A 16,516-nucleotide genomic window follows, 5' to 3' on the forward strand; every position below is an offset into this window, starting at 1 on the left:
AACAAAGATATAACAATTTTTACTGAAAAAGTGATGTAAAAAATGTAACGAAATGCATTTGATCTTAAAGAGGGAAAAATATCCAAACGTGTGAGGCACAACTTCCTTAATTTTAATCAGTTAAAAAATTTTTTTTAAATTCTTTCTTACCTCATCAAACTCTTTCTTGAAATATTTTAAGTAGTGTTGGGATGATTCCTAAATTTTTTCCAATTTCGATTCCAGGAAAATGTTGATTAACGATTCCGATACCAAGTGCGATTCTGATTGCTGTGGAATTGTTGTTTTGAAATATACCATTATATAATCGAAAGTTTTTGTGTAGCAAAAAAGCAGAAATACAATTAAAGGAATTTCAAAAACGATTTGATTTTTTCATAAAATTTCTTTCATTGAAGATAAAAGTCAAAACAAATATTTTAACCATGAATTAAACATGCACCATGAAATTAATAACAATCATTTTCAGGAGTTATTTTATATATTAAAAAATATAAAGAAAAAGTAAGTCATTATTAATTCAACAAAAATACAATAACATCAGATTTCAAGGGAATAACATGTTTTGTTTATCTTTTGATATTTATTTTTTTGTTTCATTTTCTCTTTATCTTCAATAACTCTTTAAAATTTAACATTTATTTTGCAGCTTCAATTAAGTATCCCAAACCAAAATTTTATTTTCATTATATCTAAAAAAAAAAGTGAATGTGGTCATATAGATTTTTGCAAACCATAAACAAAAGTACCAAATTTATTTTGGTAACTCAATTAGCCATCAAGTTATGATCGTTCAAAGTTTGACGGAAAGTTGAAAATTTGCTATCATGGTCCAGAAACCAAATTTCATAGTATATAACTAAAAATGTAAGCTACTAACAAGTGAAAAATCCTTATAAATGTAATGTCATCTTCTGGTAAATGAAAATTAATACTAATGAAAGCAATAATTATTAGATGAAACCAACCTAAACACTAGTAAAATCCCACTACTGATGGGAAAAAAGTGCAAATATGATGCGGAAATGCAACTTTGACTGTTCATATCAATTTCATTTCAATAGCTAATGTATTGAATCTTTTTAGTATGATTCATAACACATTAGAGATCAAGATAATTTTTTCTTTTAATTATAAATTAATAAAACCACTCAATTGTGGATCATGTAAAAGCAGTCAAACTGACAATTTGGTGAAAAGGGCAAAAAAGGGTTAAAAAAAAAAATGAGTCAAAAGTATATGTTACTGAAATTGCTGTAAAAATGTAACGATTGGAGGTAGAAGCTTAAAACTTTGCAACTTTACTAATTTTTGGGTGAGGAACTCAAAAAAATGTTTGCCTTGTTTCTCATAACAAAACTTTTTGCCACAGAAATATTTTTACTTTGGGGAATTTAAACTCGCCAAAAAAGGGCAGACAACAATAAGATTTAGAGATTTATTATACAAAAAGTCACAACTCATTTTTTTTTTTTTTTTTTTTCTAGCATTGAAAAACTTTCAACTTAAAAGACAAGTAAATAAGTAAGATATTTCATAGGCAGAGGTCTTACTACAATTCCTTTCTTTATTGATTTTCTATCAGAATTCTTTCATAAACTTCTGCTATGGTAGATATATCAAGAACACTCCAAATCCTACCATCACTTGAAACTGGCATAACCTCAAAACCCCATCTGTAAACAAATGCTGACTCTACCTGTGCAATGTCATCTGACAAAGGCCATCGAAAAAAATCTTTTCTACCTGTGGTTCATGATAAAAATTTTATTACAGCGCTGGATGCAGATAAAACCTCAATGACTTGGCCAATGTAAAAGTTGGTGTCATAGTAGACAGCAACCCATTGTCCTTGATGCTCATAACTGAAGATATCCTGAGATGGTTCTTCATCACAACTGCAGGAGTTATCTGAATGTTTAGCAGATTCACTAAGGGACTTTTTTTGTTGCTTTGGAATGGAAATGAATTAATTGGATTTCTTCCCAACTAGTCAGAGAGAGCAGCTTCCAGTTGAACTTTATTTCCACTGGTGTTGATTTTGACACCTAACACAACCTTGAGATATCTCAGTTCAAGTTTATCAAAAACACCTGATAGAACATATGTCTTGGGGGTATTGTACAGTTTATTGCCGAAAATGAAGATGCCATTTTTTTCGCGCACCTGTCGTTAAAATCCGAGGGAGAAATCAGTATTTTAAACTATGACCGAAGCATGAAATAAATAACAAAAAAATTAAACTAGATAATGATTTTTCTGTTTCATTTAAATTAATTTGTTGTTGACCCTTTAAAGTTGCTTTAATTTAAAAAATGTTTCATTAAAATTATTTATTTGTTCGAACAAAAAAAAACAATTTTATAAAAATCTAATGTTGCTTTCATTACAAAATTGTTTTATTAAAATTATATATTCTTACGCAAACTTTTCAATAAATGTTTTTACAATTATATGTTTTGGTTTTTGAATGGTGCTCGCCCAGTTTAGACAATTATGAATATGCCATTTTCATTTTCTGTTTTTAATTAGTTTTTCATTTTTTATTTTTTATTAATAAAAATATATATACGTTTCATGAAAAACTTTCCCGTTTTCAGTAATTAAATCGAAACATTTTCAATTAAATAATTATGGGTATATGTTCTCTTTCACGTTCTTTATTTACTTTTTTCATAGTTATTATTTCCAGAAGTAATTAATATCTAGTTTAATTTTTATGTTATTTATTTCTAACTTCGGCCATAGTTTAAAATACTGATTTCACCGTCGGATTTTAACGACAGGTAGGCTAAAAAATAATGGTGTCTTCATTTTCGGTGTGAAATTAATTTTTTTTTATTTACACATGACTTGTTGCACCTAACTTAAAACTTATATTTTGTTATTTTTTCTTTTAAGTAATGTAAATGTACAGTCTAATAAAAAAAATAATAAAAAAAAAAATCAAAAACGCCCAACAAAACATAAGAGAATTAAATAATGAGCCACATTTTTTTAAATGAAAAAAAAATTTTTTCCGTTAGAGTCACATGCAACTAAATGTTTTTTTTTTTTTTGGTTTAAAATATACCCAGTTTAATTTTTAAAAGATAGTTTAATAATACTGAAGTTTATCCAACCGAAAGAAGGTAAAGCAAAGAACATATGAAAGTTTGAAAGAAGATATAGAAAATAAACAACGGACATTATTTTTTAAATTGTAAATCTTCGTTTCTTTTATTGACGCACTAAAACTATTATTTTAAACAATAACTTTCTAAAACTTTTAAATAAACAAAAACTCGCCTAAGAACTTTGCTATTAGTGAAACAAGTTTGTTTACATTTTCGTTTGGTCACACGACTTGTTCATGCTGACAGTTGATTTTCGTAATGATACTTCTTACTTTGGTCACTTGGCATTAAATTGTAAATCTCGATGTGTAGGTACACTCACTTTTATTAGTGGCGCTTCTTGATTTAAGAGCGTAGTAATATGACAGCAATAGATTATTAAAGAGGAGATATTTTTCTACAAAATGGTGCGATTTTCGGAACTTTTTCAATTGAATTTCTTTCATATTTCTTTCACTGAAGTTTTCAAGTTGGATTTTTTTATGAAAAACAACTTAAACAACTTAAAACCCTTTTTTAAGCTCACCATATTGATAAGTAACCTTTTTTCTTTAAAATGGTACTATTTTTTGTAGACACTCAATATCGCACGCACCAAATTTGAAAAATACCAACATTTTTTTTTGTGTAAAAGATAAAATGGCGTTCACCAAAATTAGTGACATAGCTTGAAGTAGCCTGAAAAAAAACTATTAAAGACACAAGAAAAAGAATTATATATCTATAAAGCAAAACGATTAAATATAATTTAAATCAAAACTTTATCAAAATAACACAAAAAATAAACGAGATATTGCAAGTTGAAGTGAAGGGAAATTTAACTTTATTTACCAGTTTAGCATCCTAAACTAGGCTAGTTTGGGATACCTATTATTCGATCATTAACTGATTTTTATTCCACTTTCTAGAATATTCTTATTTCTAAATGAAATTTAAAAAAAATTAAATCTTTGATTAAATTTTTAGCCTTTTATATTCAATCGTCTCAAATTAATCCTATTTATTTGACTTTTTAAAAATATATTTAACAATAATAATGTTATTTTTTTTAATCTGAATAAATTGGTTTATTTCTATATTTATTTTTATTATATAATTATATACTTATCGTCCTTTAATGTTTATTCTTATTTAATGTCTTAATTTACCTCTTTATTTCTATATAAAAAAGTAAATCTCTATATAAATAAAATGAACTCATTTTTTCCTCATGTCAGTTTGACCTTAATAGGATTAAAAATCATGACATTACATTCAAATGTAATGTCCCCACACCAGCACAGGATCTGAGGTGTGCTATAAGCCTACTACCCTTACAGTTCCTTGATATTCGTACATTTCTATATTTTTCCGGTGAGAGTTCACTGCCGCAATCGGTTAGGATCAATGAAAGTTGTAAAATCTTTTCTCTCTATTTGATTCATACTCTGCCCACGACCGCTTAACACCACTGCGGATATGTCCACAGGGGAATATACGCGGCAAACCAGTTTGAGTTCTTAGTTGCTTAAAAAATATGGATTGGCATTTTTCCGTCGGGTGAAATGCGACTTTACATTCCAGTTATTCTGTGGGTTATTTGTGCCATTTTAAAAATTTCTTCTTTTTTTCCCTTTTTCCCTCTTATATTTTTTCTCTTTCTGTATGGGGGTGGGAGGTTGCGATTCGAAGGATTACTTAAACAAAACGAACATTGGATTCCAGTTTTTACAAGAAACTTTAACAGTCAGCCATCAGCATTCTTCAAATCTTGCACTGATTAGTTGCTTTAATATTTTATTTACTGTCTTTATACTTCTATTATGTTTGCACTGATTTCATACATAATACTAGTGGGGGAGAGCTGACTTCCTATTTTCGGATTAATTACTTATTCATTATTTATTTCTATACATTACATTTCCGAGAGTTTCATTAGCACAATTACTACTACGCTATCGATATTGGAATCGGACGACATTCAAATTGGTTAACAGCGATAACAAAGAAAACAATACAAAAAAAAGAAACCAAAACAAACCAACATTTAAAAAAATAAAAAACACGGTCAGTTTTCTGGTTTTATTTATTCATTTTTTTTCTTTTTCATTGAAACAAAGAAAAATAAATAACTAAAATCTAATAAACATATTTTCATTATACACAGTAAGTTTTATTTTTTTAAATTTTGTTTTTCCATTAAAAAAAAACCCCAAAAATTAGATTTAAATAAACATATTTGCATTTTATGCGGTAACTTTTTTTGGGTTTTTCTTTTTTTTTCCTTTTTTCTTTGGTATTCGTTCACGTTCGTTTTGTTTTTTATTCCTTTCAATTTTACGCGTCATAAACCAGGGCGGAGGGCATCTATGAATATAAAAGCTAAAATATGTGGGTATGTGTGTGGGTGTTCCTTCACCCTAAACTCGGCCTCCTCCTGCTACTGTGACAATGACGTCATGTTTGACCTAGAAAACGTTGACGTTTGTTTCAACCACGTGCAAGTGTTTTTAAAGGGTTAATTTTATCTGTTCTCAATTGTGTATCTCTTTTGGCGTAGAGATAACATGTCAGGCATTTTTTTCTCGCCTTAGCCTCGATGCTTCGGATTCGAGCCTGTCTTCCTACCTAAACCTTTTTTCCTCTTTTATACCTTTTTTTTCCTTTTTTTTTTTTTTTTTTTTTTTACATTTATTTGCGGTCTTGCTTTGTTTTGGTTTTTCCAATTTTTTATAACATCATGTTATTTTATAATATTAAAACAGCCCCCCCCCTTCCTACATACACACCTCCAAACACCCGGGCAACGCTGGGTACCCCCCCCCCCCCCGCTAGTTTCTATATGAAAAAGTAAAACTTTGGTAATTGTTTATTTCTATTGATAAATAAAAGTCATTTATTGAACTTTCGAAATCACATCTGCCTTAATGTTGTTTCTGACAGCCTTTTTATTTTTATTTTTTGTTAGGGGTTGGGAAACATTTACCTATGCTCACATCACAACTGTGATACCAGGCATTGGTGAATGTCAACCAAGCCCCTACAGTCCTTTAGTTGAACGGCTCTGAGTTACTAGTTTTTTAAAATTCACTTACCTTATTTATTTAACAGATAGCAAAATGATTGTTTTCTTTTGTAGTTTTCGAAAGACCTTAAGCGGAACCATCAGTCAGCATAATATGTAGTTCTAACGTTTTTGTTTTTGGATACTTCAAAAAAGCCGACCTACTGTCAAAGTTTTGTGAACTGATACCACATGATCAGTTTCATTTTAGTTTTAGAAATATTTCCTATTATTGTTCTATTAAACCTTTTATTGTTTAAATAATTTAACTTTGCTTGTTTTATTTTTGAAAAATATAAAGGTGGACAAGACATTTTTCATTTACTAATGAGATTTTTCATTCATTTACTAATCGAAGAGTGTCGGTAAAAAAAAAAAAAAAAAAAAACTTGCCAAAAGATAAGCGCACTCTAAAATCTTTTTTCTCTAAGGGTTAAGTATTCGTCAACTTTTTCATGAACTTGATATAGTTAGGCTTTTTCGTACATGAATAAACTTTGCTCACAAATGAAAACAATATTACCTCGTGGCCCCGTAAGTTTTGCAACAGTGCAAACAGATAACTAACCATGGGCCTCAAAGTTTCGAAACAGACAGCGCCTACGTATGTGACGGTATAAGAAAACTCATTAAGATAAATAAAGATTACCTTTAAAGTAGTTAATAAAATTCTTGTATATCATATTAAATATGTTATGAAAAGTTCTATGACGTTTTTATCATAAATTTTTGACAGCATTAATCTCACTTCAAACAAACAGTTCAACTTAAAAATATAAGAGAATCGTAAATCTAAGGTATTTTTTAACGATCCGATTCCGATTCTCCCCCAAATACACGATTCTTACGATTAACGATTCCGATTAATTGTCCCACCACTAATTTTAAGCCATTTGAAATTTTTCATGTGTATTTCTACATTAGTCAACTGAAAAGGCTGAATTCTCCTCCATCACAGTTCCCAACCGTGTGTTGCTAAACTGATCCTGCAGAAGTTGAACGTATTGAGCTACTCTCCAAACCATTCACTCACCGACTACCACTATTTCAACCATCTTGACAACTTTCTGTGTGAGAAAAGCTTCAAAAACCTAAGTGATATCAAAAACGCCTTCAATGACTTCAACACCACCAGAATGCAAGATTTTTGTTACTGGCACAAATACATTTATTTTGCGTTAGCAAAAGTGTGTTTATTCTGATGGTGCTTATTTCGATCAATAAATTTTTGTTTGAGCCGAAATATGTTCATCTGAATGTAAAAGTTAAAAACCTCAAGAGCTTTCTTGTCAACCTAATATATAGATAACATAAAGTCTTTTATATATATATATATATATATATATATATATATATATATATTTTGTTAAATCTAAATATTGATACTCAATTCAGACTAGCTGATTTCTTCCTTCCACTATATTTTTAGCACATATATCTTATTTTGCCTCAGGTTTTTTTCTGTAAATACTTATTCTAGATAAGGAAATTAGTAGAGTGGGGACTTTTTTACTCATCAAAGCAGATTAAAGAGACGTTTTTATGTATTCAAAATGTTTGCAATATTAAAGATATAACCATAGAATTGTGCTCTATATGTGTGTGTTTTTAGGTCGGGAAATTGTGGAATCGATACCAACAACAGAATCAAACATAAAAAAAAACTTTGCATGCTGATTCATACAAAACAGTAACAACGTTTTTCATGTTTGGTGTTTCCATATTTAAAAGAAAAAAGGATGAATGACTTTCTCTTTCTTTTGTAGAAAACACTATCTTTGAACAACAACTCGGACGAAGAAGACATTTTTGAAGACAGTAACATGATAAACAAAGCGACAAACTACAGACATTGCGATTTCTGTGAAGTTGAGGTAATCTCGTTTCCCTTGTATTCGTGCGTATTTGTGTGTTTCTTGCCTCTGTGTAACGTTTTATATTTCTTTTTCTTTTTTTTTGCTATCAGTCATTCATTTATTGAAATCTTAAAATGGATCAATTAGATTTCAAGGACCCCACAAAATAAGCAAAAAAAAAAAAATGATAGCTTTGAATAAATACCAATTGACTTTCTATGCACGTATCATCTGTAAACATACTGATAAGAAAACCCAAGTTGTTTTGTTTTTTGTTTTTTTTTGTTTCAAGGTCAGTTTTTAATATAAGAAAAGATGAGATGGGTGGGGAGATATATTAAAATTTTTTTTTTTTTTAATGCGCTTATTTTCTTTACAAAACTTTTTACTAAACAAATGATTGTGGCGTCATCATTCTAAATTATCATTTTGAAATGAGTTAATTTTCTGTTTAATTTGTATTTTAAATTACTATAATTCTAATAAATATATGGTCATTTTTCTTTTCAAGGGGAATAATTATTTTACATTTTTAATTTATATATAGATTATTGTTCCGTCATGAACTGTATTTAAATGTACATACACACACAACAAACTTTAGATAGACAATCATACGTATACACACTTGCATACAATAACAACACTAGTTGATACTAGGAACTCATAAATATAAACACGGATTCCCCCACCCCTCCTCCTGTTATCACAACATTTATACATGAGAGCAAATGCTTTTCTGTTCGTTTTGATCTATTCTGTGGGGAGAGAAAAAATTGGTTCTTATTTTAAATTCAACCTAATTTAAAAAAGAAAACTATCGAATGATGTATGTATTTATGGAACAGAAATGTCATGTTTCAAAAATCATGTAAATTGATCAAGTAGTTTTTTTTCTATAAAGAAAATCATTCTTAAGTGATTAATGTAAAATCTGTAGCATTACAAGGCTAATCTTTCAAGTTTGAATTATTGTGAACTTATCTTCCCTTGTTTTCATTTTTTTTTTCAACTTGATGATCCGAGATGGTCTCTTTTTGCTTACTCATAAAATTTGATCTTCTTAGTTAAAATAAAACTACTTGATCAATCTATTTGATTTTTGAAATATGACATCTTCGTTCCGTGGCAGATATGTACGTCATAAAAATTTTTCTGTATGTTTGTTCTTTTTAATTAGGTTGAATTTAGAATGAGAACCAAACTCTTTTACTCCAAGGTGCATTGTTAAGAACTGAGTGATTCTCAATCAGCATGTTAATATCTTGTTTTGAGTTCTGTTTGGGTTGAGGGTTTGTATTAACCATTATTTCAATGAAGTCGGCATTCTTGAGGCTTGCTGTTCTTCATCATCTGGAAGGTGGATCAGGAAGGTGATGGTTTGTGTGAGAAAATGGACAATCGCAAAGCTATGTGTGCTATTGAACCTTGGGAAACCGAGCCAGTTGCTGTGGTGGATATTCAAGTCCCTAAATTGGGAGTGTGGATTTGAGGAAAGTGCGGAGATCTAGTCAATTAAGGTATAGTTCTGGATTCAGAGGGAACGGTAGAGGAAATATAGGTAACTATTAGGTTGGTGCAAAAATGTCATTTTTTGTATAAGTTGAACGTAAAAAAAAATGACATTATTTTTGCATCAATCCAATAACAATGTTGTAAGGTTAACCTGATAAGGTGGTCGTGGATATGACCTTAAACTATATCTGATGGTGAGGGCCCAGCTTGCGGGCTTTGAGGAGTGTGGAGCCACCCCTTAATTGCCATTGCTCCCAGGTCCACTCTGACCCGGAGTGGTAGTACCTGTTAGGGTCCCAACTATGGGTTAAATAGAAACTGACTTGAAAAACAATATATTCTATTAAAAAAATTTTCTTCAAAATCACTGGATTCGGCATTAAATAACCTAAAAAATGTTGATATGCCGTAAAACAAAAACAACCAACCAACCTGATAAGGTAAGCCTGATTTTCAGATTCTAGACTAAGTTCTCTGTTCAAAGGGAGGGTGTTAGAGATATCGGCTCTGAGCCCGTGCATATGCTTGTTCAGGTCTTTTCAGCAGAATTGGAGGTATTTTGGTATATCAAAATAAGTAGGTATTGAGTTTAGATTCCTTTCACATAGTGCTCGTATATCTGAGAATTTTACATAGAGAAAGCATTCTACTTTGTCAAGATTAGTTCAAAGTGTCTGGATATTTGTTATTGGTTTTGATAGAGGGGTTTGGAACAATGTGAGTGCTGAATGTTGCTTTTCTTAAAAACACTGCGTGGGGGGGGTAGGAGAATCGTCAAATTGCATCATATGACAATGAATAACTATAATTCATTTCACTTACATAAATAAAAAAAATCTATGATCTCAAAAAAGTATAAAGGCTGTCAAACAATAGTATTACTTCAATCAATTTTCTATTGAACAGACCCCCCCCCTCCCCACCTTGATACAGAAACAGCCTTCACCCATGGCTGGTTAAACCAGTTATCTCTGAAGGAAGAAGTTTCATGGGAATATCAAATTCACAAGTGGTCCCTAGTCATTTGTATATCGTTGTCAGGTTGTTTTACAGAACTTGCGGAGAGGTGTCGACGAATGGTAGGTTTAATCCATATCACACTCTCTAAAAAAAGTTTGCTCCAAAGGAACTGAAATTTGAGGAACATTTGTTAATACTTATTAAAATTCCATAAAAATCAGTTATCTGAATGTTCACGATAAGCTTTCACCCCCTTTTTTACCCCCTTTGTGTAAAAGTAAATTAAACTAAATATAGTCTACATTATGCACCCTTTTACCTAGCAGGTTTGTTCCAAAATTCATAATTGATCAGTTGAAGAATTAATTCTGTACCTATAAATATATAGATACAACAATTCATGTAAAAGTTACTAATGTGTGTGTGTGAGAAAAAAGCATTTCTTGCAATTCATGAAAATGCTTAATCAATATTTTTTTTATAAACTTTAAAAATGAAGATACAAGATTTAATTTTGAAATTTATCAATTTTCAAAGTGCACTTTTATAAACCTTAAAAAGGTAAGATATAAAAATTTAAATTGGATCCAAAAATTACCTTGGATTTATTTTGTTATGTACATTTTGTTGCACTCAGGAAAAAAACATTTTTTTCAACTAAAATCTTTGTGTGTGTGTGAGTTTGTTCCCAATGAACTCCAAAACGGCTGGGCAGATGTTTTAGAAATTTCACACAAATGAATTTTGTGTGTGGCAGTGTTCTTAGATAGGTTTTGTATCAAAATGTCTTTCATAAGTATCGATAATCAAAAAAAATCCAATAAAAGGTTTTGTCTAAAGTTAATGTCCTATACAATGTTACAAGTGCAGTTGAGAAGTTTTATTACCACACAGAAAAGCCTGGCATATAAAATCATTAGGTTCTTTGATATGACAGGGATTCATTTGAAATAAAAGTTTTGATTTAGAGCAGAATTGAACCATGATACTTGACTTTTGCAATTTAAACTTTGGTGCTAGTGCACTTACTGATCCACGCTATTTTTTAAATCATATTTCCAAGTTTTTATGATGTTTTTTTTATTCAATTGTAAGGTTAAAGTATAGAATAGATACAAAACACTCTCCCGTCACCATGTTAAGAATGGCTTTTTAAATAATGTTATTATTTCGGCATGGATCAATAAGTGCACTAATACCTAAACTTTAACTCAAACTATTATATAAAAATGATTATATGCGATTTCACTGATTTTGATCACAATAAAAGTATTGGAACTATAGAACATTCATTGACCCTCATTCTATCCTGGGCAACGTCGAGTTTCCCTGCTAGTATATATATATATATATATATATATATATATATATATATATATATATATATAGAGAGAGAGAGAGTGAGTGCGTTTGTATATTGAACATATAGAGATGTCATTTCTTTTTCTGTTTAATATCTAATTCTCTTGTCTTTTCTTTGAAATCTTTTCTAAACAGCAACCAATGAGAACTAAACACTGCGAAGATTGTAAGCGCTGTGTTCGTAAATATGACCATCACTGTCCATGGCTTGAGACTTGTGTCGGTGAGAGAAATCACAGGTTTTTCTGGTTGTTCCTTCTCTCGATATCATCGTTAATATTTTGGACTGTTTATATCACGTGGTGAGTAGCAGAAGTATTCCACCAATTCATATTTTGTTTCACATCCTGATTACGATTTAATCATTAATGCTTCTTTCTTAAAACGTTGCTATGTGAACGGAAAAGATTGAAAGGCTTGCATGTCAACATGGAAAAGATGAAAGTTCTTCACCGTATGCATGGTTTGAATGAATGACAGAAATCTGGTAGATGGACTTGTGGAGTCTGCTACAAAGGAGGGTTATAACTTCGTCTACTGTTCATTAGGTTCACCATAAAAGCCAGATGGGTGGATGATGTCAAGTTTATGTGTTCGTGCTGTAAAAATTCTACCTCTGCCCCTGATCAAATCAACTTTGCTATTGGTGATATATCTTTGAAAGTTGTCTCCATCTTCTGCTATCTTGGAGACATGGTAGGCAACAATGCATGGTGTACAGATGCAATCACAAATAGGATACAATCCATATGGAAGAAGTTCAGAGAGCTCATTCCCATTCTGACCAACAAAGGCATACTCCTGAAGTCCCGTGAGCAGGTCTTTATTGCTGGTGTTCGAGGAATCATACTTCACGCCACTGAAACTAGGGCTGTTGTTTTTGATGATATGGACAGGCTTGTGAGAAACAATAACACCTTGGTCAAATGAATCAGATCTTCAAAAATTATGGACAAGAGGTGCATGGCCAATCTGAAAGAACATCTTGGAATTCCCTCTTTGGAAGTTATCATGAGGCGTGGAAGATTGAATGAATTCCAATTAAAAAATAATATATACCATTCAGCACAGACCCGACCATGGAAGATCAGATAATAAATAAACGTGGATTTATAAGATCAAAAAAATCCAACCTTGATCGCCCTTCGGGGCCCATGACGCAGTTGATAGACGTTGAATCTCTACGGTTCCAGATGATGATTGTCTGAAGATAGCGGTTTCAATCCTACCCAAAGCGTGCCAGAGGCTTACTTGGCCAAAAAACATGGTGAGGCGACAACAATTACGGATGGCAATGATTGCTGAGAATGCAGTTAGGAGATTCAAAGTTCCTATCCATCGCGGTTACCACCTGACGAAGGGCAGAGGAATAGTTGGCCGAAACGTTGTGAAACAACAACTAATAAAGATGAGAATAATTGTCCGAAATAAATAAATTAATATGAGATGGTTTTGTTGCAATGTTTTTGATTAATAATGGGGGTATGGTCCCTCACAGTTTGGAGATTCTATTTATAAAAAATGCTGCTAGGAACTGACGAATAAAATTAATTCACATTCTGCTACCAACCAATCAAAAACCAGAATTCCTCCATAAAGATTAAACCTTTTCTTTAGCAACCTTGCATATGTTTTCTTCGTGTCAACACGGGAAGAATCTTTTGCTCTGTGGCTACAAAATTATAAAATCAGGAAGCTGAACAAAACAACTGTCTACTGAGAACCAGTCACTTCCATGACTTGTATAGAACAACTAACCATCGGAAACTGTTCTGAAACTAAACATGGCTTCCAAGTCAAGTTCAAATAGAATAGATGACAACTTTTGGCAACACATAATGTTATCCTTTGATGTCTGAGGCAAATGCTGCAACCAGCCAAAGAAACGATGGCTGGACAATACCAAAGTTGACCGCCATGCTCTAAACATCACAGAGCATCTGTTCAATGATTGTAATACTTGGAGAACAGCTATCAACACTAGCAGTAATATTACAAGGTGTTCAACGCTAGCAGCTAAGATGTCAAACTATCCAGTAGTAGTAGTACTTCAATCAACCAAATATCTTGTTTCTTGGTTGGTGTCAGTGTCGTATGTATGTATTGCTATCCTGCTAACCAGTTAACATGCTTCTTCATTAATTATTTAAAACATAAATCTGTATGATGTGCATACCCATAACAGAAAATATCATGTACCAAAAATTATGTAAATTGATAAAGTAGTTTTATTTTTATAAATAAAATAATTTTTAAGCGAATTTGAGTTTTTCCAGTGACCTCCCCCCTCCCCATGTCAAGAATAACTTTCTTAAATCTCGATTTTAAATTTATTTCCCTCATTTCTTGAGTGTTTCCAATTTATGGTGTCGCGGGACAATTGTTCCTTCTTTAGCCATAAAATTCGATTTTCTTATTCCAAAATATGACTATTCAATTAATTTATATGATTTTTGGAATACAATATTTTTTGCATTATCATATCTATTATATTATTTGTTTAACTCTCACTTTTAAAAATTGTGCATCACTAAGAATGTACATTTTAAAAAATTTACTCTTTCTTTTTTTTTTTTAAAATAGGGAGTCCATTGTCTACAAACTGGATTGGATCCAATGGCTGGAAAGTAATGCTCTTCTTTTCTGTGATTTATTTGTTCTGATTATTGCTGGGATGGTTGTCTTCGGATTGCTTTGTTTCCATTCGTATCTTATTGTCGTCGGCCTCACCACGTGGGAATTTGTATCACGAGAGCGAATTACTTACCTCAAATATTTGGATGACTCCTATAACCCTTTTGATGAGGGGTGCCTTTGCAACTTGTACCACTTCTTGTGTCACTGGAAGCTCCGGCGCTGGGAGGCGCTGTACGCTAAAAAGGCCGAAGCCCAGGGTACTAGCAACAGTGGTATTGTGTAGCAGGGACCAAGGACTGCTGTGAGATATTGCTTCAACACCGATCTGCTCCCTTGCTAAAGTGAGGAGTCATTCGTCCAGATTTGGGGTCGGAAGTCTTTTTTTTTTTTTTAATTTAAAAAAAAATTTTTTTTCCCTTTTTAAATTGATCTCTTATATTCTTAAAAATATTTTTGGGTACTTATGCAGATCACGACCCGTTTTTCTATGCATGTTGCACCAACAGTTTACATAAGCTGCTGGAATATGCCGAATGTTGATAAAATTTTAAAATGCTAAAAAAAAGAAAAGGAAAACATCAAGATATAAAGCATTTATCATATAGTAATTTTAATGAAGAAAAATGGAAATACAATAAAAAAAAAAATTTGCAAAATTAAAACCAGCATTTTCGTAATAGATCAAAGTAGTTTGCTTGAAGCATTGTTTGATGTTTGTATAAGAAATTTAAGCTTATAGAAGGCAGAACAATACAAAGATGTAACGGGTAGACTCAAACTGTCATGTATGATATAAAAAGAAACTGGAATCTTAGGGAGATATCAATCATACCAGTTATTATAGGTGCCACAGGGCTTATAAAGAAATCCTACCTAATTAATATTCCTGGTGATCCAAGTGCAAGAGAGATCCAGACAATTGCACTTAAGGGAGCAGCAAGGATACTAAAAAGAGCTCTCGGTAGGGGAATGTTGGCAGCTGGTCTGGCTGCTCCATATCTTTAAAAAAAAAAAAAAATGCAACTTAAGATATAATGGTGGAACCAAGTTTGCAGTTTCACTTTTTTAATCCAATTTTTTTTTTTAATTTCTGTGAACCTGTATAGGTTCAAAGAAACTGAAACTTAATTTATTTCAAATGCATAATATTTTCTTCCAATTTATTAACTGCCGTCTGTTGAATCAACTGAGTGTTTCGCCATATTCAGGCAGTTTATGTAAGCTGTCGGAATATGCCGAGGCAACATTCACTGAAAAATGGGTTCTTCTCTGCATAAGTACACTTTTTTTTTTAACTTTTTATTTTGAATTTTTTGGTTTTTTATTTTAATTTGTTAATTTATTTTTAAAAAGATATTTTTTTAATTGATCTCTTTATTTTTATTTAATTTTTATTATTTTTTCTAAATATTTAAATCATATTCATAGCATACAAACTAACAATAATCATATTAAACTGCACCTTACTTAAAAATGGTGGCAGTATTATTATCTCTATCAGAAAGAAAAAAAAAAATCAAATTTTGATAAAACATTTTCTGAAAAAAAAAATGTAGGGATTTTTGTATCTTCTCTATTTATAAAATTATCAAATCAAATATTTTTTCTGTGTTAAATACGAATAAGCATTATTTGTGAAATAAAAATTTAAAAAAATCAATTATTTAATTAACAATTTATTTTAAATAGTTAATTAAAAATAATAATTATAGTAAGCTTAAGTTTCAAAATCCTATCAAAAAAAATAATTTGGTAAAAGCAAAAATCATGCACTGCACTTCTGATTTTTAGTTTTTTATTATGAATTTAAGAGTTAAAAAACAAACTCAAAAGTATTTATGGGATCTAAATTTTAATATTTCATAAGACATCCAATCAAATTTACTGCAAAGCCGATTGAAACAATAATACATATTTTTCATTGATTTATCTTTCCAAAAATATAATTTAATTATAGAAAGACGGGAGGAGGGGGGCATAGAAAGTTATTACAATGCAAAAAGTGGAAACGTGCCGATGCTGAGTAG

General features: G+C 31.0%; 1 protein-coding gene across 1 annotated transcript in view; it reads left to right on the forward strand.

Moving 5' to 3' along the window:
* Window positions 1-15,059, forward strand: part of LOC145248081 (palmitoyltransferase ZDHHC12-like) — a 35,104-nt gene extending 20,045 nt beyond the window's left edge. Inside the window, exons 3-5 of the mRNA XM_080109859.1 lie at window positions 7,926-8,033; window positions 11,988-12,154; window positions 14,436-15,059. Coding sequence (XP_079965985.1) covers window positions 7,926-8,033; window positions 11,988-12,154; window positions 14,436-14,772 — 612 coding nt within the window. The 3' untranslated portion in view covers window positions 14,773-15,059. The remainder of the gene's footprint in view (window positions 1-7,925; window positions 8,034-11,987; window positions 12,155-14,435) is intronic.
* Window positions 15,060-16,516: the final 1,457 nt, after the last annotated feature.

This window comes from Euprymna scolopes, chromosome 26, assembly GCF_053919585.1.
Source record: "Euprymna scolopes isolate OS-2025 chromosome 26, ASM5391958v1, whole genome shotgun sequence".
NCBI lineage: Eukaryota > Metazoa > Mollusca > Cephalopoda > Sepiida > Sepiolidae > Euprymna > Euprymna scolopes.